The sequence below is a fragment of the Artemia franciscana genome, chromosome 11 (assembly GCF_032884065.1).
Source record: "Artemia franciscana chromosome 11, ASM3288406v1, whole genome shotgun sequence".
In the NCBI taxonomy this organism is placed as follows: domain Eukaryota; kingdom Metazoa; phylum Arthropoda; class Branchiopoda; order Anostraca; family Artemiidae; genus Artemia; species Artemia franciscana.
Genome location: NC_088873.1, coordinates 38906040 through 38927771, shown reverse-complemented (window position 1 = coordinate 38927771; position 21732 = coordinate 38906040). Strand labels below are relative to the sequence as shown.

General features: G+C 36.3%; 1 protein-coding gene across 1 annotated transcript in view; it reads right to left on the bottom strand.

The window, feature by feature from the left end:
• Positions 1–20904, bottom strand: part of LOC136033198 (trimethylguanosine synthase-like) — a 44384-nt gene extending 23480 nt beyond the window's left edge. Inside the window, exons 1-3 of the mRNA XM_065713907.1 lie at positions 20777–20904; positions 10009–10740; positions 5824–5979 (exon numbers count right to left, since the gene is read on the bottom strand). Of these exons, the coding sequence (XP_065569979.1) occupies positions 5824–5979; positions 10009–10740; positions 20777–20859 (971 nt within the window). The 5' untranslated portion in view covers positions 20860–20904. The remainder of the gene's footprint in view (positions 1–5823; positions 5980–10008; positions 10741–20776) is intronic.
• Between the last annotated feature and the right edge of the window lie 828 nt (positions 20905–21732).

Sequence of the window (21732 nt, the reverse complement as noted above, 5' to 3'; positions counted from 1 at the left end):
TACCTCCCACCCGAAGATCTCAGTCATGATCCCCAGCTCAAGCAACTTGAAAAATTTCTCAAGCAGAGACGCCAAGACCTGCTGACTCAGAGAACTGCGAAGCTCTGGTTTCAGTATCTTGACATGGTTGGGATACTGCTTAAGTTCATACGTGCCGAGAGACTAGGCCTGTGGGATTTGCACCTAAAATCTGCAGTAGAGATGCTTCCGTTTCTAGCAGCATCTGGACATAACCTCTATGTCAAGTCGGTCTGGATATACCAGCAAGAGATGGCTAAGCTTCAAACTAGTCACCCACCAATCTTCGAAGCATTTGAACAGGGAGGTTACACCATTAGAAGATCAGAGAGACGCTGGGCTGGGCTCTCGGCAGATCTTGTCATCGAGCAGGAGTATATGAGAAGTCTGAAAACATCGGGCGGTCTTACAACTGGATGTGGGATGACAGAACAGCAGAGAGCCATTTGGGTTCTGTCAAGACCAGCATGCCTGGAGATCAACCTCTTGATGCTAAATTTGACAAAAAATTGGTTACTCGACAAGTGAGCAGCACCGCGGCATGAGTTCCAGTAGAAAGGAGCGTGACTTCGACGATACCCAGAAGCTCGTCGGATACTTCGGAGAATCGTCTCCGTACAGAGGTGACAATCAGCTTAGAAACATTGCCAACGGCATAACTTCTTCCCAAGATGTTAATGTTGACGAGGCCGATGTGGCTGGAAAGTTGATCTAAGTAAGATGACGGGAAAAACCTTGAAGGAGCAAGTCTTCAAGAAAAAAGACCAAGTGACCCTAATGAATGCCAAAAAGGCGGGGTCCTCTGTGGTAGCGCACATAGATTCGGTGCTCCTTTTCCAGCGGTTTATAATAGTAGCCCAACGAACTGACCTCCGAGAAGAATACTTCAAGTACGAACTTTGTACGATTCCTCCTTCTCTTTTCGAAAGCGATGGCTTTATGAGAAAAGCAAACAAGCCAGAGCTTGCAAAAGTGATCTTTCTGGCTTGCGGGATTGAGACTCAGTCACCCTCAAGACCTGCTTCTGCGTGTAACATCGTCTTGGATGGTGGTTCTCTTCTACATCGAGTTCCATGGAAGGTAGGGTCAACCTTCAAGGTCATCTTTGCTTCATACGTCCATTACGTACAAGCAAGGTACCCTAGTGCGATCGTTGTGTTTGACGGATATGAAGGTATTCCAGCAATCAAAGATGCTACCCATTTACGTCGAGCAAGGATGGTTGGCCGCCAAGTCTTTTTCACCGAAGAGATGACCCTCTGCATGAAGAAAGAAGAGTTTCTTTCATGTAAGACAAACAAAGGACGTTTTCTGAAGCTGCTCGGCAACTATTTGGAAGCCGTTGGTTTCCGAATTTTCCCCTCGGAAGGAGACGCCGACGTTCTGATTGTAGAAAAAGCCGTTGAAGCTGCTAGTCTTATAGACACAATCGTGGTTGCTGATGATACTGACATCTTGGTTCTTCTGATCAGTCGATCAGATTCGCGTTCCGGGCGTTTATATTTCTCACCTGAAGCTAAGTTTGACGGTACTAGTTCAGCTTGGGATATTTGTGAGATGAAGCAGAAGCTAGGAACAGATGTCAGCAATCTGATACCGTTCTGTCACGCCGTGCTGGGTTGTGACACAACCTCTCACCTTTACGGAATAGGAAAGGGCAAAGCCGTTCAGCTGCTACTTTCCAACAAGAGTTTCAGGGACAGCGCTGCTATATTTGGCGACAAGCTCGCATCGCTTGACGATATTGTGGCAGCAGGAGAACGAGCATTGTTGATACTGTACGGTTGCCCTGATGTTTCGAGCCTGTACACTGCCAGAAAGCTAATCTTTCACAGAAAAGTGAGCACTGCCACCACTTTCGTGCATCCACAAGAACTGCCACCGACTCAGGCAGCAGCGAAGTACCACTCGCTACGTGTCTACTGCCAAGTTCAAATCTGGCTCGGGAACCCAGTAGACCCTTTACGTCTGGGATGGAAACTGCAGGATAACGAAGTTTTTGCGCCAATAAAAATAGATCTCCCTGCCTCTCCGTCTCAGCTGCTGAAAATTATCAAATGCTCGTGTCGTATTGACGGCTGTGATAGTGAAAAGTGTACCTGTAAGAAAAACGGACTTGAGTGTACTATAGCCTGCCGTACCTGTAAGGGAAGCTCGTGCAACAATTCGAAGTTTCAAGAAGAAGAACTTAGTGAAGAAGAATAACAGTTAACTGTGATGATGAAAAATCTAGTTCCTATATTTTGATGATGTGCAATTTTTATATATTTGAAAAATAAGATAAAAGATTTTCTCTGAACACATTAAGTTAGAACCTACCTTGTCTCATGGTGTTTGGCGTTGAGGTGTTTCGTCATTCCTGTTTATTGTTGTTTAGTCTTTTTTTTTCTAAGCCTTTCGTTTACATAGCCAAATAGACTACAACGCTGGTAAGAGTTTTTTCCCCAAAGACACAGTTTTTTTCCCCATTTTTTTTTTTTTTTTGCTGATAAATATTTTTCTTTTGGTCAGGTAACAAAATGAGTATCAGAAATGAATTCAGAGCCAAAAGCTGATCTAAAAAGATGTGTAAAACATTATAGTTTACGTTTTTAATTTTTTTCCCGGTTTTTGAGAAAATAAATAAAAAAACATTAAAAAAAAACAATTTCGCATCGAGCTAGAGATTTAGATTTTTGATATGTTGTTAAGCATTTTTTTTCCGGTCCGGATGGTGAAGAAACCATTTCTGTACCAATTTTTTCCTGGTCAAAACTTATTTTTCTCCTACTATAAATACATTTTTGATGTATATAGCGTTGTTTTTTAGTAAAATTTACCCCCTCTCCTCCCCCCCCCCCAAAAAAAAAAATTAAACCCGTTTGTGATGTACGATGTTATAAGACTTTGATTTTTATATTTCCTTCCAAATATACCCTTTGACCAGGATGTTGTACCTTATTTTTACTTCTTCTGCACTCTACCATCGATCAAGCAACTGTCTACCCTAACTCTCTTCCTAACATCTATCATATTCATGCTCCATTTTCATTTTTCGAATAACGTAAGTAACACTCCAGGGGAAAAATCAGTCCAGTCCGACCTCAAAAACCAGGGACATGCGGTTAGATATAGATCTTTTTTATAAGAAAAAAATGTAGGGGAGATTCAGGCTATTTTGGACTAAAATCTATGGTAGTGCCCCGTTTGACAGCGTTACCACGTACAGCGTTAGGATCTATATTGGGCCAGTTTAAACTTTACACTATCCTCTTAATTGCTATGGCACGATGTAGCCAGCGTTCTTCAAAAGAGTACAAAAGGGAGGTGTAAATAGTTCCCGTATTGTCAAATAGCTTGTAAATAATCTCACTTGTAATAAACTTTTTTTACGTAGTTTATAGCTTTTGTTACTTTTGTAAAAACGTCTTTAAGTTCCTCTTCAGTGGATCCGTCTTTAAGTGGATCTTACTGGATGTGGCTTGGCCACAAATGACTTGAAAAAAAATATCCAGTTATACTATTCTCTTCTTCAGCATATAAGAAACATCCAATTAAATATGCGGATTTAACAAAATCAGTTCCTTCTTCTACACGTAATGTAAAAGATCAAGAAAGGGTAAGATATTTTTACGACTGCGTTGTTTTAATATTATTTGATTTTTTGTCCATCCTGGCAAATGTTCGTGCCTCCCCTTAGACTAGTCCATGCCTCCCTAGAGAGGCGCGCCTACCAGTTTGGAAAACGCTGCGCTAAGGCAAAATTTGGCCTGAACGAAATGACAAATTTGAAAATATTTTGTGTCAAAGTGATCCAAGACTCAATAATCAACACAAACTAATCTTGAACTCATCAGAATGCCTGGGTTTAGGTTAATCAGTGGCGTTGAGGAATGTGCAGTATTGACTAGAGTAGTTGGAGATCTTGATCTTTGTGACATCCTTGGGACGTTTCCTTTCTTTCTTTTGATGCTTTTCTCTTTAAATCTCCACTCGAATTCTACTGTTTAAGGCTTTTTTTAGTCAGAACCCGTTTCCTCCCCCTTGATTGATTTCTCTGTCCTGGAATTCGTCCGCCCCTTCATCGGTTTCAACTGGGCCAACATGTGGGGAGGTCAACAAATAATACTTATTTCCTTTAGAATTTAGTCACTCGAATGTCCAGTCTAAAATTGAGTTTAGCTGACCTTATTATCCACAGAAAAACAATCAAAAGTATACAATTCAATATGGAATTAGGCGTCAGATATAGAAATAAAACACGGTATAAACCTCCAGTATTGTATTCGTTCGCTTGTTCCCCCCCCCCTCTCCCTCCCTTTTTATATGTCCCTTAAAAACTTCTTTTTTAATGTACATATTATCTAAATCTTTTTAGTTTTACTTATTTTTATCTTTTTAAGCTGCACTGACATTTTGTAGTTTTATTACTGTACTAACAAGTAACATTTCATTTTGATATTGTTGTTTTGGCATTGTTTGCCAGTATTTTAATTTTCTTGTATTTCTTTTACAATTTTTTGGCTTGTATTGATTTTTATGAGTCTTAAATTCGAATTCGGTCCTTTGGGGTTTGTGATAGAAATTTTCGAAATTAATATCTTTTTTATTTTATTCTCTTATACCTTTTCGTTTTGCAGTAGATTGGAGATTTTTAGGCCTTTGTTTCTTGAATGGTGACTGCTCGTTGGGTTGTCTTGGGGAGGGAATAGTTCATGAGTCAGGGTATTAGTTAAAAATTTTCGATCTAGGATAATACAAAAACTTTCTGTACCAACAATCGTATCTTTTCCATATTTACAGGTGGTAGTTTGTTCACAGCATTAAAATATCCCAACCAACCTCATTCTGACTAAGTGTTAAATCATCAGAAAGTTCAGAATTAATGCAAGATGGCGTTAATTTTGTTGTATGGAATTATAAAACAGTAAGCCAGTAATGGATTTTCTGTAACATGCTACAGAACTGAGACAAGGAGAAAAAATACCAAGGAATTTTTTTTTTTTCTAAACTGCAACACAGGGTAGAACTACCATACTACATCAGAAAAAGAGATGGTAGACGTCAAAGCTCGCCGCATTTTCTAGATTTTGAACGATCTTACCCTTGGAGTAATTGTGCTGTCGCCATGCACACTTATACCAAAACAAAACATAAGGGTAAAAAAAAAGATAATACGAAAGTTCCATGTTGGAGGAGGGGAGACATTGCCCAGCCTACATGAAGGGCGAACTTGGTCTTGGCCAAAACCTTTCTTGGTCAAAATTTCCTTTTGTTTCCTCCATCCAGCCTACATGAAGGGCGAACTTGGTCTTGGCCAAAACCTTACTTGGTCAAAATTTCCTTTTGTTTCCTCCATCCAGTCTACATGAAGGGCGAACTTGGTCTTGGCCAAAACCTTTGTCGGTCAAAATTTCCTTTTGTTTCCTCTATACAGCCTACATGAAGGGCGAACATGGTCTTGGCCAAGAACTTTCTTGGTCAATATTTCCTTTTTGTTTTTGCTTTTGTTTTACTTTTCTTTTTTGTTTTTGCTTGAGCCAGCATATTTGGTAATACATAGTTGCATACATGCCTTAGGGTGGTGGAGTCAGATGGATAACAATAAAATAAAAGGACAATCTTTCAAGGTAATTTTTGTTCTAGTTTTAATGGAGAAAAATGTTCAGATTAAAAAATATATTTGTGCAAAGGAGTGCGCATTGACAATCAAAAGGACAAAGAGCATCAGTTCCCCCCTCCAACAAAATTAGTGATTATCAAAATCTTCATAAGGATCAGTTATATGTGTGCCACTTTGTGTTTAAAGGTAGCTGGGATTCTTACCTTGTTTTCAAATAAAGCCCATCCACATTTTCACTTATATGATTGAAAGATTCAGAATCTATATCACCCTCCTCCAAAGTAGTGAACTGACCAGGACTTATCCATATTCTTTCTTCTTGGCAACGTTTAAATATGTTTCCAATGGCAAGGCTTGTTCTGGAAAATCATCATTTACAATCACGAAATACACTATGAACATAACCGTATAAAAAAAATATAGAAAGTTAAAAGAAATATAGTCAGACATAAATATAAACTGATGGGAAGGAAAAACTAACATCCAACTAAGGATATTCTTAGGTCCAGAGCCAAATCAACCTCTATGAAAACTAAGACAGCAAAGAATAAATTCTGATAATTGGGACATACACTATATTAAGCAGTCAGATTTTAACAAAAATTTGATGTAAATTGAGCAATGATCTCCAAAGTGTGGTTTGGACGTTTGGATGCGACCTGATTTCTTTTGGCGGAGTGGTCTCCAAATTTTGTTGTAGAAGCGTCAACCGGAAATGGTGGTTCATAGAAAAATACAGGTGTTGCATTTTGTCCAAAATAGAATTATGCAAGGATTTCCAATCTGTACAAATGGAGGCAAAAATTAGCCATATTGATATACCACCACCCCTTGATTTTCCTCCCACTCCCAACTTTTTACCAGAAAAGTAGCAAGGTTTCTTCTGGTTTGAACCTGAATCACCCAAGGCTATTCAACCTGAAATATTGGCAAACATTATTGGGACAGATGACTTTCGAACACCTCCTTTTTCAACCCACCCCAAACCCCACTCTTAGCAGAAAGATGGACATTTTGCACCTTGTTTAAATTGCAATCTGAAAAAAGTGCTTTTTAGTATTTTCGAAATGCTTATCCTCTACCATAATTATATGACCCTTGGTATTCAACAAGGAAGTACATTGTCACCAGATCTCTATAATATTGGTATCAAATATTACAGGAGAATTTTGCAATGAGACACACATTTAGATGTATGGACTGGACCCTTTTTAGTTTAATTATAGTGAATATATTTTGAACTTTTGCTATACATTTTCATGAACCGAAAACATTTGATTGTGCTTAATTGCACTTAATATATCTTAGAGTGAGATTCTTATTTTTGGCCAGTCTCAACCTACAATAAGAATGCAACTACTAAGTAAACTTTATCCCCATCTCAAGATAGACTAGCATCTTGGCCTTTCAACTGGCACTAGTGCCAAATTGAGACACTCCCTCCTGCTCGCACATCTTGGTGAAAAATAGCAAAAAGCTTCTGAAATTATTACTTAATCCAAAGTATAATACACTGGTGTATACTAGCCAGAGTCAACAATTCATTGGCACTTTGGCATCTTCTTGACAAAAATAGCATGTAGCCTACATATTTCAGATAGAAAAAATCTCTATTGGGAATCTCACTATGGCCAAAAAACAGGCAGCATGTTGCGACGTATGATCTGGTCTTTTTTATTTGATGATTAGTCTCAACAAGAGCTAAGGGCTCATAAGGCACTTGTGACGAGGCAAGAAGAGCTAAGAGCCATGAGATCATATGGTATGAGCTCTAGCAAAATTCTATGAATCAATAGATTGATTTAAAAGGAAAATAAGAGGCTTAATACCGGTCAGGATCTAAAATAAGAGCTCTGAGTCACGATGTCCTTCTAAATATCAAAATTTATTAAGATCCGATCACCCACTCGTATGTTATAAATACCTAATTTTTTCTAATTTTTCCTCTCCCTTTAGCCCCCCAGATGGTCGGATCTGTGAAAACGACGTAATCAAGTCAATTTGTGCATCTCCCTGACACGCCTACCAATTTTCATCGTCCTAGCACGTCCAAAAGCACCAAACTCGCCAAATCACTGAACCCCTCCCCCTAAATCCCCCAAAGAGAGCGAATCCAGTACGGTTCCGTCAATGACGTATCAAGGACATTTGCTTATTCTATCCACCAAGCTTCATCCCGATTCCTCCACTCCAAGTGTTTTCCAAGATTTCCCCCTCCAACTCCCCCCAATGTCAAAAGATCTGGTTGGGATTTGAAATAAGAGCTATGAGACATGGATTCCTTCTAAATATCAAATTTCGTTAAAATCCGATCTCTTCGTAAAATAAAAATACCCCAATTTTCACGTTTTCCAAGAATTCCGGTTTCCCCTCCAACTCCCCCCAATGTCAGAGGATCTGGTCGGAATTTAAAATTAGAGCTTTAAAGCGCAAGACCCTTCTAAATATCAAATTTCATTAAGATCTGGTCACCCTTTCGTAAGTTACAAATACCTTATTTTTCCAAATTACCCCCCCCCCCAACTCCACCAAAGAGAGCAGATCCGGTCCGATTATGTCAGTCACGTGTCTTAGACAGGTCTTTATTCTTCCCATCCAGTTTCATCCTGATCTCACCGCTTTAAGTATTTTCTAAGATTTCCGGTTCCCCTCAACTGCCCCCCCCCCAATTACGCTGGATCCGGTTGAGATTTAAAATAACAGATCTGAGTCACGAGGTGCTTCTAAATATGAAGTTTCATGAAGATCCGATCACTCCTTCGTAACTTAAAAATTCGTCATATTTTCTAATTTTTCTGAATTAACCCCACCCCCCAATAGAGCGGATCCGTTCCAATTATGTAAATCATGTATCTAAGACTTCTGCTTATTTTCCCCACCAAGTTTCATCCCGATCCCTCCAATCTAAGCGTTTTCCATGATTTTAGGTTCCCCCACCCCAAACTGCCCCCAATGTCACCAGATCCGGTCGGGATTTAAAATAAGAGCTCTGAGGCACGTTATCCCTCTAAATATCAAATTTCATTGAGATCCAATCACCCGTTCGTAAGTTAAAAATACCTCATTTTTTCTAATTTTTCAGAATTAGCCCCCCCCCCCCAACTATCCCAAAGAGAGCGGATCCGTTCCGGTTATGTCAATAATGTATCTAGGACTTGTGCTTATTTTTCCCACCACGTTTCATCCCGATCCCTCCACTCTTAAGTGTTTTCCAAGTTTTAGGTTTCCCCCTCCCAACTCACCCCCCAATGTCATCAGATCTGTCCGGGATTTAAAATAAGAGCTCTGAGACACGATATACTTCTAAATATCAAATTTCATTGAGATCTGATCACCTGTTCGTAAGTTAAAAATACCTCATTTTTCTAATTTTTTAGAATTAACAGGCCCCCCACTCCCCACCCCCCCCCCCCAGATGGTCAAATCAGGAAAACGACTATTTCTAATTTAATCTGGTCCGGTCCCTGATACGCCTGCCAAATTTCATTGTCCTAGCTTACCTGGAAGTGCCTAAAGTAGCAAAACCAGGACCAACAGACCAACAGAATTTGCGATTGCTATATGTCACTTGGTTAATACCAAGTGCCATAAAAAAGAATATTCAAAAGAAAAGAAATTACAGAGTAAATTGTCCCCCTGCCCCAAAATGAATATGAAGAAAAACTCTCATAATTGAAAAAGTTAGGGAATACATATTCTCTTTTTGATGGTTCTGCTGTTATTTAAAATATGATCTTGTTTGAATATTTTGTCTTAATGTCTGTAAAAGAAATGATTCAAGGCAGAAGGAACTTCAAGGAATTATTTGTGAGAGGGGGTTAAGCCTATGGATATTTTTTCAGGTGAAGAAAACTATTGCTGTACTTATACTGAATATTACGAAGCAATTATTTTTTAATGTTTTTTTTTGACCTTACAGAAGGGCATCTATTCCCTTATACTTTCAAGCACACTTAAATCATTTCAGGTTTTGTCACAATAACTTACTGTATTCTACATCTCAATGTTTGGCAAACCAAAAAAAAATAATAATATCAATTTAGCTTTTGGGCCAAATTTTTCCTTTATAGGCAGTATTATTTAAAAGTGACCACAATCACTGATATAATATCATAAAGTCAAAGCAGCAAAAAACGCAAACTCACATTCAAACTATAAACATTTTCAAATGACAAATATAAAATAAAATTTAAACACAATCTTAAATTAGCAAAAAAACTCAAACATGTTCAAAAATATCTTAAACTATTTATGTCCTTCTATTATATTGATACCCAAATTTCTTCAGCAGGGCTTTAAGGAGTCAAGTGCTTTGACTTCCTCAATTTTTATCTTTTTTAGTTGAAATCAACAGGGAACATTAGTGAATGACAAAAAAACTAACTCACCTAGGCTTCTTTTTTTTCGTAAATCTTTTTCGTTTCATCTCACTTGGCTCTTTTGTGTCAAAAGTATCAGAAAAACTTTCTTTTACGTCCTTTGTACTCACTAGCGTTTCTCCTATACAGCCAACTGTAAGCTCATTATTTGCTTCAACATCTACCTCTTCAATAAACGCGTTTTCCACAATTTCACCTCCGCTAGGAATCTTCTCTGGTTTGTCTGATTCTTTTTTCGATTCAAGTTCATCAGTCACCAAACTGAGACACTCATCCTTGATCTGTAAGTTATCAATTAAATTAACTACTTGATAATCTACAGAATCTGCAATAGGCAAATCTTCACTGGTTTCGAGTGTTTTATCTGAAGAAACTTTACAGTTGTCATAATTAATGCTTAAACTTGTCTCACCATCAATATTAGATATCTGCCCACTATAAAATAGATCACAATACTTAAAGTATATTTCGTTACAATGTGTCTCCCAGAGAGATTCCCAATCAGCTGAACTGTTTTCAATAGCAGGTACTGTGTCTAAAGTACATGAGATATCCTGGCTTGATGTGTTATCACTAATAACATAATCTTTATATAGAGAAGTCCAAGAATCCAAGATTAGCTTTTCGCCATTTATATTCCAAAATTCCAGCCAGGAACTTCCAAGGTCAATAGTTTCCTGAAGCTCTATATTTTCTTCAGAGTAATCAGTAATTTTTGGCTTTTTGTTTGGGGATTTGCTCCTGAAAAAAAACAACCTGAAAATGTCAAAGTACACACTTGCACATAGGGGAACGTTCAACTTTCCTCTCAGTTTGACAAGAAGAAAGCCAGAAATAAAAAGAATTAAAAGGCAGTGGGATTACAAAAGTTAGAAATATCAGATAAAACCAAGAGTAAAACTACAGCAAATGCTAATAAATAAGTGAAAAATATAAATAAAACGGATTAATGTAATTTGTCAGCAACTGCTAAAATGTGGGAAAAATAGAGTTTGGTACTTCACAGGTGGCACTTTATTTTTTCAATTTTGTTTAGCGATGAATTAAGGGTCTGCTAAGGATTCAACCCAAATGGTCCGACCTATCTGCACCTATGTCACAAGATGTAATTCCTAAAGTAATTCTTTACTGACATGAAACAAAGGACTTCAAAAAGGCTCTAGATAAGATTGGACCATAATTTGGATAATAATAATAATAAAAAAAAACAAGAACAAAGGGAGTGTGCACTCCCTTGGTACCTCTGCCTTTGATAATAGTTTTTATGAGTTTCATATTTTTTGTTTGGGAATGGGATATGACATTCCAAAATAAGTTACTTTTAGACCAAGGTTTGAGGTTCATTTTTCCTGCATCTACAGCATTGTAGATGTAGGATTAATAATTCTACAAAGTAATAACTAATAATTATGCAGAGAGCTCCATTAGCTGCCAACATCCAAACTTCCAGAAGTTCTTGGAAATCCTGAAAGGCATATATGACTACATGAGTACTGTTTTCACTCACTTAGCCTTCTGGACTCCTACTGAAATTATAGGACTTTCCACATAAACAGAATTGTACTCACACTTGCCCGTAATAAAACTTTATTTAACATTCTACTACACTGGATTGACCAAGAGTAATACCAGTTGATGTTTGATTGAATTAACACCAAACTAACTACTGAGTAATTGCAATGCAGAGTTTTAGTATATACGTTACTTCTACTGTGTTATGATGAGACAGTGATTGAATTGTTGGACAATTTCATGGATGACGATTATGATTGTGAGAACTATAGAAGGCAATATCGCGCTCATTCAGGCAGGGCCAGGACCTTCAAGAAAGGCCCAAACTCTAGAGTTTTCAGAAATGGGATCGCAAATAGCTGGTGTGGAGCATTTAGCATACCCTGCCCTTGATTTTTATGATTTTGTTGTAAATTTCAGTAGCCAGTTGCAACAGCTGGTAGATAATTTTAAAGGAGAAAATTAGTAAGTTTGTCTAGAAAAGGCAGTCAATAACCACTGATTTGAATATTATGAATATTGTAGCTTCAGACCATAAGATTGAATTTGAGAAAACACCATTGAAAGCTTTGAAAACAAAGAACAAAAGTTTCACTTTTCAAAAGTTTTATTATTCGTATCTTGTTGATCTTGATGATCAAAAGTGGCATTGCTTGAAGTAGATTGTTGCTAGGTTTACACATGTATGGCAAATTGGTTGTCAGGATTCCCAAGTGCTCTTACAAAACTCATGAAACCCATTTTTTCCAACTCTGACGAAATGGGTATTTGTCTGTTGTTACCATAGATAGTTTAGCTTTTTTGGCAAGGTTATTTTTAGAATGTGAAAATAACATTCACGAAACAGTGAAATTACTGTCTGAATTGAGGTTTGTGATTCAGTCGGAAAAGTCAGTTCTTATTTCAAGGCAACAAACAGAATTTCTGGGTTTTCTGCTAGATTCACAAAGTGTAGATTTTCCTATAGAAAGAATTCAAAAGGTTTGGGATGTGGTTTCAAAAATTCTTAGTCAAGTATCAACTACAATTCAAGAATTGGCCAAAATTCTAGGCATTCTTGTTTCAGCCTTCCCAGCAGTGGATAGTGATCAAAGAACAAATTATGGCTCTCAGAGCCCTGAGTTTCAAACTTGTGTCTAATATGGCTCTCAGAGCCCAAAAATTAGTTCTAGAAATGCAAAATCTAGCTCTCAGAGCCCACAAATAGGTTCTAAAACCACCAGAACTGGCTCTGTGTGTCCCATAAGAAATTCATGACCAAAGAAATGATAGAAAGCAGAAGACCTGTAAAAGAAGCATAAAGGCAAATGATTGAAAGACGTCAAATAACACTCTATTTAAAAAGGTTTCTGAAGAACGTTTTGGTACCAAGGAAGGTCCCACGATCCATAAAAACTTGTCAAAGTTACAAACAGAGCTTTCTCTGAGCCTCTGGAAATAGGGATGCAGGAGGATTTATTTGAGTGCCACCCCAGGCCTGCAAATACTGACAAAAAGTTGTCCCCAAGGTATGCAGTAAAATTTCGGCTTTCTTCTCATCACAGGCTAAACAGAGGGATGCTAAGGGACTATGAATGCAGTGGACTATTGTTCATTCAACCTTTTATGTTTAGAGGCAGCAAATATATAATATCAAAGAAAAGGATTTAATCCTAACAGACACAGTTCATATGCTTGGTCTCATCGATTATGATCTCAGTCTAGAAAAGACGTCTTGCGATGATATTTGAAGTGATTCCAGATCCCATGGTAGCATCAGCTTTATGTGCTCCTGAAGTCAAAGTGATGGAGTAAGTTTTTGGCAAGGATGTTGCCAAAACAATATCCAAAGCCAAATCCATGGTGGATTTGGAAAAATCATTTGGAAGACCAAAAACGTGCAAGGGAGGGGCCTACTGTCATCGCCCCTGGCAGAACAAGGTCCCCATCAAAACTATTGCAGCAATTAGGGCCTTTATTTTACCAAAAAGTGGAGGCATTGACTGCTCAAGCACAAAAACATGTGCAGGACAATTTTGTGGCAAAGCTAAGACTAACATCCAATGTAGGTTCAGAACTAAAATGGTATTGGATATTGCCAATAACTCTCTAAAGCAATTGAGCCTAGATCAGTTAACAAATATTTGTGCAGTGATAAATCAAAACTAGGCTGGGTATTGTGGAAGAAGATTCCATGAAAACGGCCACAGGTAAATAATCCTCAGAGGAAAAGGGATTTGACATCAACGTTTCAGGAACAAAAGCTGTTTATCTGGGGTTAAAAAGCTTTGCTTGGGATAGCAAAGGCATGCATTCCTGCTGTGTTCAGACAATACAACCACAATAGCTTACATAAACAAAAAGAGCTGACCAAAATCTGAGTTTTGTAATTATTTTGCAAATAAGGTCTGGCAGTTAATTTTGCAGGACAAAGGGTGGATTCTGCACAATATATGCCTTGAGTGCCTAATATTACAGATGAAGCATCACGAAAATTTGATAATGAAAAAGAATGGAAATTCTGGAATATTTAAAAATTTTGAACTTTTTGGTATCTCAGTCAATAAACATTTGTTTCTTTGCAACAAGTTGACATTTTTAGATGAAACAGTTTGTTTCTTGGAAACTAAATTCAGAATGATTTTTGAAGATGCAATTACAACAAGTTGGAAGCCTCATTTCTTCCATGCATTACCCCCTCTAGTTTGCTTCTGAAGGCCTTCAGAAGGTAGAAACAGATCAGGCAACTGGTACTTTGATCTTTAAAAACTGGACCACATAAATTTAATATTCCCTCCTACAAAGCCTTTTAGTAGAAAGTCCCATACTTCTACCAGATGATATTTTTATTATGTCTCTTCAACAGAAAAAGACCTTGCACCTTCCATAGTTCAAGATGTTATGCCTAGTGGTTTGTGTTGTGTCCAGCAAGGTTTTTACCACCAAGGACATTTTTGTTCCATAGTTGATATTATCATGGATGGATGGCAGGATTCGACTAAGCACCAGTAAATGGTTTACATTAGAAAAGGATTGGCTTTTCTGAAAGAAACGAGATCCAGCCCTTGAAGGCGACTCTACTGAAGACCTTGACCCTTCTTGCAGAGCTTTTTCACTCAGGCGTTGGATATAGTGCTATCAATATACTGCAAGCAGTGCTTTATCCACAATTTTACCAAGCCTTCAGTTAGGCAGTAATCAGATAACAAGAATTTTTTGAGAAGAGTCCTTAGTAGAAGGCCTAGTCTTCCAAAGCTTTCTAGAATTTGGGATGTAAAACGCGCATTGGCGTTTTTTTTAGATTCCCAGCTTCATATACAGAAAATCTTCAACCAAAGACACTTGCACAAAAATTAGCAGTTTCATTGGTTTTATCAGCTTGTGAAAGAGTTCAGATTTAGGCCAGTTTGTCACTTAGTAATATGACACATAGCAAAGATGGTTGGTAGAAAAGATTGGTTTTCAAACCAATGTGTTGTTAAAAACCATGAGACCATGCAATTTCAAATCAGTGGTTTAATTTCGGTCTTCTCTGTGTCTGGTGATGCATCTAGCTACCTATATTAGAACGACATAATATCAAAATAGAGATGACGAATTTTTCTTACATTATGTATGCCTCATATTGCTGCATCCAAGTCATCTATTTCCAGGTGGATCTAAGAAATGTTATTTCTTGCAGTAATAGATCTCAGTGTTTATGGTGCTCATAGCACCAGGTCTGCCTCAATGTGTCATCTTAAAGCTAGACGAGTGGATGTGGATCAAACCATAAGATATGTAGGCTGGACAAATGCCAATATACTTGCAAGGTTGTATGACAAACCAACAGAAAGTGGATGACAATTATCTGTCTTTGGAATGTATTCATTGTGTTGTATTGAACTACCTTACTATTAATGAATTTTCATACAATAGCCTCTTTTTACAAATAGGGCTATTATTGATTATTAATGCTGGTTTAGCTGATGTTGAGCTTTAAAATTTCAGTTTAAATTGAAAGCATAGCTAAGGCTTTGGGGTAGAATTGATAAATTAAATAAAAACTTACCAAGTTTTAAGTTTGGTTGTAATTCTACTCCAAAGAAGGAGCAGCAGTATAGCTGAGGGTTCAACTGCCCTCCCAATTTCCCTTCCTGTTGAACTCAGTGCTTCACCATGAACTTAACCACCACACACTACAAGGACTTTGAAATACTGGTATTATTCTTGGTCAATCCATGTGATTGGGGACGCCTATCTCAGTTGAACTCTAAGCTATGCTGGTGCTCCCTCTTTGGAGTAGAATTGTAACCAAACTTCAAACTTGGTAAGTTTTCATTTAATTTATCAAATTTATGTTATATATCACACACATGAAAAAACCTCAACTTTTTCTAAGCTTGATAGCCTATAGTAAAGAACAAACTGAAGAGAATCAGGCAGCAGATTCCATCAAATACAACATCATACCCAATATAACATGATTTTGTACATGAAGATGCAGTTTCTGAAAAAAATGGATTTTGTTTAAATATTATTCTTAACTAATTACAAAAAGCATTAGATATAGAAATTACCTTTCAAATGAGCCACTAAAAAGCTCTCTGCAATGTTTTAGCACCTGCTAGCAGTGGAGAAAGAAAAAATGTTAAAAAAGAGGACACATCACTACTACCCATGCAAAAAAAATTATTTTCCTTGTTGTTCAAGCAACAATTTAAATTTCCTGTATAGGATTTTCAATCATGGAGATTCCAACAGTGTACTTGCTGCAGCCCCTTCCCCACCATAAAAGCTGAAAGGGTAATCATTAAAGGCCTAATTGGTTGCCTATATTTGTTATTTTAACCATGTAATCAAAACTTCTGAAGTTAGTTTACAATTATTTTAAATAAAAATTCAAATTAAATGATCAAAGTGGTGCAAAAAGGTAAAAACTCTGCACTTGAACCCTAAAATAAGCCTTGGCTATTCCCAACAATACTTTGGAGAAAAACTGTTGTACTACAATGGAAAAATAACCAAAGTGCTGTCCTGCACTTTGGTCATAACTATCTTAGCAGCAAACAGAATTTTAAGAAAATGTTGAACACATTTCTTTTACCTAGTAAATTTCACCAAACAGGACTAAAATTCTATCAGCACGTCTCTCTGAATTGCAAGTTTAAACTGACATTTAATTTGTTTTTCTATCTACCATTCATTGAGCTCTATGAATTCAGTTCAGAGAGCTGAAAATTTAAAAAAGTGTATGGACAATCTTTTTTTTACTATCAACCAGCTAGTCAGTAGTGGTTTTAGGCCTCATAATCTGGGGAGGGGGCAAGGTTACCATGGGATGTGGGTTCCAATTTTCTTACGCGATTTTACAAATCTAGGTTTGATATGTTGTATTGAAATACAGTTTTGTTGTTATTGATCAACATAAAATAGTAGCATAAAAGTTACTTTTCTGTATGAGTGTTTTTGTGATAAAAAAAATAATAATAATAATTATGAAAGTTGGCTTTCATAAGAACACTTGTATGATCGATCATATTGTTATGATTTACTAATTAGTCAAGATTTGCAAAGTTATTACCATAGCCCAGATTTACAACTGTAGGCTTCTGTGTCTAATAGAGATACAAATTCTAGGATTTTGTCAGGATTCTTTATGAGCTTTTCACTTCCTTATCTGTCAATTGACGAAATCAAAGGATGTTTTAAGCATTGTTTAGAGATTGTGGATCTCAGGTAATTTTTTACTCTCTTCATAATAGCAAAGCTTCTTTCAGCCATAGCACTGGTTACACAGAGAGTGAGCAGAATTTGTACAATCTTTGAAAGATTAGAATACAATAGTCTTTGTTCAGGCAAAGTGAAATAGAAACAAAGAATTGTTTTGGTCTATAAGCATGTTGTAGTGATCTGCAAAACTGCTTATTTCAAAAAGTTTAATATTTTTCAGAAGAAAATTTGCAGTTAGCTCAGAAGGCTCATCAAATCTCACACATAGTTCAAACACTTTTGCTTTGTTTGTATTTCAGATGCAAATAGACATCTGTCCCTTTGTACTAACATTGCTGGCTTTGTTAACAATTAAAGTAAAAACCCAATTATTGATCTCATCAACACTCTTTTCCTAAACTATTCCTAGAAGTGTGAAAAACCTCATTTCGAGAATCTTTAAACATATAAGTATGGTAAGTCATTTTTGGAATACAATCAAAAACAAATTTAATATCACTAGAAACACCTTTCAGTAACTCAAAAAGTTCTATTAAATTTCATTTATTTTTGCTTCCAACTTTATCATTTGTGGTTTCTCTATACCCTTACAAACTGATTTCCTGATGTGCAAAAAAGTGCTACTCTACTGAGAATGCTTACTGTTTTTGTCAGTATTTTCAGCAGTTTGTTAGCCTAACTTGGCTGTATCTGTTCCTTGAGCTTTTGATGATAAATAATGACTATACATTGTAATTCAATCCTTATGAGCCTCAGACAGTTTGTGTTTGTGCATTTTTTTTTTTTTACTGACATTTTTCCAATGCCATAGCCTGTTTTGATAAATGTGTCTTTGCTGTTTCCAAATGGACTAAAAAAAAAATAACTGTATGGAAAGCAAAACCTTTAATCATGTTCTTTGGAGTATTCAATCCAATTAAATTTGTGGTACTAAACTGCAGTAAATCATCTAGGAAAATTGCCCATTAATCTCTTTTTAAAGACAACATAAAAAGGCTGTGTATGCCCGTTAGATATGCAACAATCTTCTAAAAAACAAATTCTATTCTTTTGTCTTGCCACTGTGTTCTTTTTTTTTAATGATGTGCTGGTTGTCTGAGCAAACTAACAAAGAGGTCGTAAAGGAAACTAATCTCCATCAATTTTTTTTTTCAATAGTCTGTGGTACCAAAATGTAAGTAAGGAGCATAGTAAGGAATTAACTCTAACAGAAAAATGGAAGTTGATGACAATATACATATCAGAAGAATTGTATTTTATGATGATTTCAAGTATTTGTATGTAAAATTCCTTAGCATTAACAGTGCTAATTGCAAATTATGAGCCTGACAAAATTTCCATGATTTATAAAAAAAGGGGTAAAACACCCCCAAAAAGAAGGTGTCAAACCTGTTGATAATTAAACTATTGATAGATTTAAAACAGACATTGGCCTAACAGGTTCACATGAACATAAACAAGCCCCATTATTTTAAGAAGAGATTGTAAAGTCAACTTCAAAATGATCACTATCCAGTTGTCTTGCTTTTAGTGGGAGATTGTCTGAACTACTGATGTTGCTGGTTCATTTGTTCTAATTAAAAAATAACATTTGAAGTTGCTTAAACATCTCTGATATAATCTAAAACTTGAATATGCTGTAGATACTTCAAACAACAGTCACTGATAGACAACACATTTTCTCATCATATTTATGAAAGATCACTAAATGGAATTGTATGGTTAGCCTGAAATATCATATCCACAACTTAAATGACAACTGAAAAGTATAACATTATAACTGCAGGCAAAAGATAGAACAGACAGATTGGTGCTGGAAGCATAGCCAATAAATAACAACAAAATACCTCATGACTCAAAAATCACAAGATTAGTGTTCGGAATTTCCTATGCTTTGTACAGAAATGACATTTTGATGACATGAAAAAAAAATTCAAAATTAAGACAATTCTTTTATCAATTGAGCACCTTAATATTAGCCAAAAGATGCTGGGTAATATTTATATTAACAGACTATTCAATCTGTTAGTACAAATAACAGACTGAATAGTCTTGTTCATTTCTGATGCAGATGAATGTTAAATTTGGATTCAGGATGTAATTCTGACTATAGAGATAAGATTGAACTTTGCCCTCCCCCCTCTCCTAACATACAAATATATACCCTGAATTGATATATATGGGGGTGAGGGTAAAGTTCATTTATGATACAAATGCACATTAAGTTTGGATCCAGGATGTGATTCTGACTGAAAAGATAAGTTTGTTTTTTAGCTACCAGAATAGCCTACTTTGTGGCAAAATTATAGCTTGGTTACTGTTGGCTCTCTTGGAAAAGGGTTAGGTTATGAAAATGAAACTTTCAGGGATTGATCTACATATTAAAGTATGCCCCAGGAAGGTGTTTTGAAGTACCAACTTCTACTCCTGTCCTCTCTATATAATGTAGATTATTTTACATGACCAATAATATAAAAAAAAAAGTTATCATCATTAAGGATTGATAGGGAGATAAAAATCAGATCTCCAAATAAAATCACTATTATATTTCAAAAGAACTTAAAAAAGGCATCAATTTGTATGTTAACCTATTTCATGGCTCAGTAATGGGAATATTTCCATATCTATATATCTCCAAATGAAAATCAAGTAGCAGACCTCTCTTAAGTGGACATATTTCCCAAACAGAGAGTAGACCTACTTATTAACCTAGGTACATGAACTATCCCCTTTGCCAGAGAACCTAAAGATATAAATTAAATTTTACCTTATGGGTAAAATTTATATTGTACTTAAATCCCAATGAATTGCTGACTAGTTGGCTCATTCATTCCCTAGGCTACCTAACAATTTGATGCCTAGGCTACAACTTTAACAGGTAAAATTCTAGTTAATTGACTTCTTGCTATCTCAGAAAGGGTTTAGATTAGGAAAATGAAACTTTCAGGGATGAATCTACAGACTAAGGTATGTCCTGGGAAGTTATTTTGAAGCAACTAACTCTACTCCTTCTCTCTCTAGAGGGCCCTAACCTTTGATGACCTTTAAAATATGTATTTTATGAAAGTGAAACCTTTCAAGATAGATCTTCTGCTTAATTGAAGTACAACAAAATTGTTTTCAGCTTCATAACTTTGCTCAATTCCATTTTATAAGGTTTTAAAGATATGCAAATACATTTCCTAAATTTTGAAAAAAAAAACATTGATATGGCTCAAAATTCTACTCAAATAACAGGAATTGCATTTTCAGAACCAAAGGCAGAGAAAAAGCAACTATTAGCTGAAAATTAAGGTAAAATGTTCTTTTGTCAAAATTTCAATAAGTATAGACCTGTCATGTAGACAAATTTCAGGGACCTCTAGAGGGAGAAGGAGTGGGGGTGGGTACTTTAAAATACCTTCCCAGGACATGCTTTAGCCTGTAGACCCATCCCTGAAAGTTTCATTTTCCTAACCTAAACTCTTTCCAAGGCAGCAAGAAGTCAATTAACTAGAATTTTACCCTTTAACGCAAACTTAAAGCTATAAATAGTGCCTAAATACAAAGAAAAATTTCGGTCCTACAGTACTACCTCAAGAAACAGCGAGTTAATAAAGCAGTTACAGAGAATTCTTCAGTCGAAAAAACCACATTGCCTATTCTTTGAAACTTCATCGGATCCACGCTTTTGCTAATAAAAAGGCAGCGCCTTTAACTCGCCATCTACTTTTTTTTTATGTTTGAACCAAGGACAAAATGTTTGCAATACAGACGTCTAACTGAAAGAATATTATTGCTCCAATGAATTTGGTGCTTGTGCTCGTCGATCAACAGTTTCCCAGGCTTCTACAATGCATGAACGTCATCATACGTAGCTTAACGACACCCAAGTACCTGACCCTTTTTAACATAATAAGATAGAGCAGTAAGACCTCCGTATTATATTAAATAAAAAAACAACAAGTTTGTTTTAACTGAAAGTAAGGAGCGATATTAATACTTAAAAAGAACAGAAATTAGTCTGTATATGAAAGGGGCGGATGCCTCCTCAACGCCCCACTCTTTAAGCTAAAGTTTTTTACTGTTTTAAAAAGTAGAGTTGAGAGAAACAGTACAACTTTAGCGTATTGAGTGGGGCGTTGAGGAGGGAACAGCCCCTTTCATATACGGACTAATTTCTGTTCGTTTTAAGTTTTAATATCGCCTCTTACTTTCAGCTAAAAAATATTGTATTTTGTATTTAATTTCTAAACGTTTTTGAATTAATGCATGTTTTGATTTTGGCTTTCCGCACATGAATAATTAAAACGATAATTTGCATGTTAGCTTATTTTTATGGCCAAATGGCTTTCTCATAGTTTTGATCGGAAGACTTTTAGAAAAAAGGAGCAGGGGAGTATACCTAGTTACCCTCCAATTTTTTTGGTTATTTAAAAAGGAAACTGCAACTTTTAATTTTTTACGAACGTTTTTATTAGTAAAAATATGCGTAACTTACTAATTAACTTTTGTAACGAACTTCTATATTCGTATGTTTTTATTACGTAT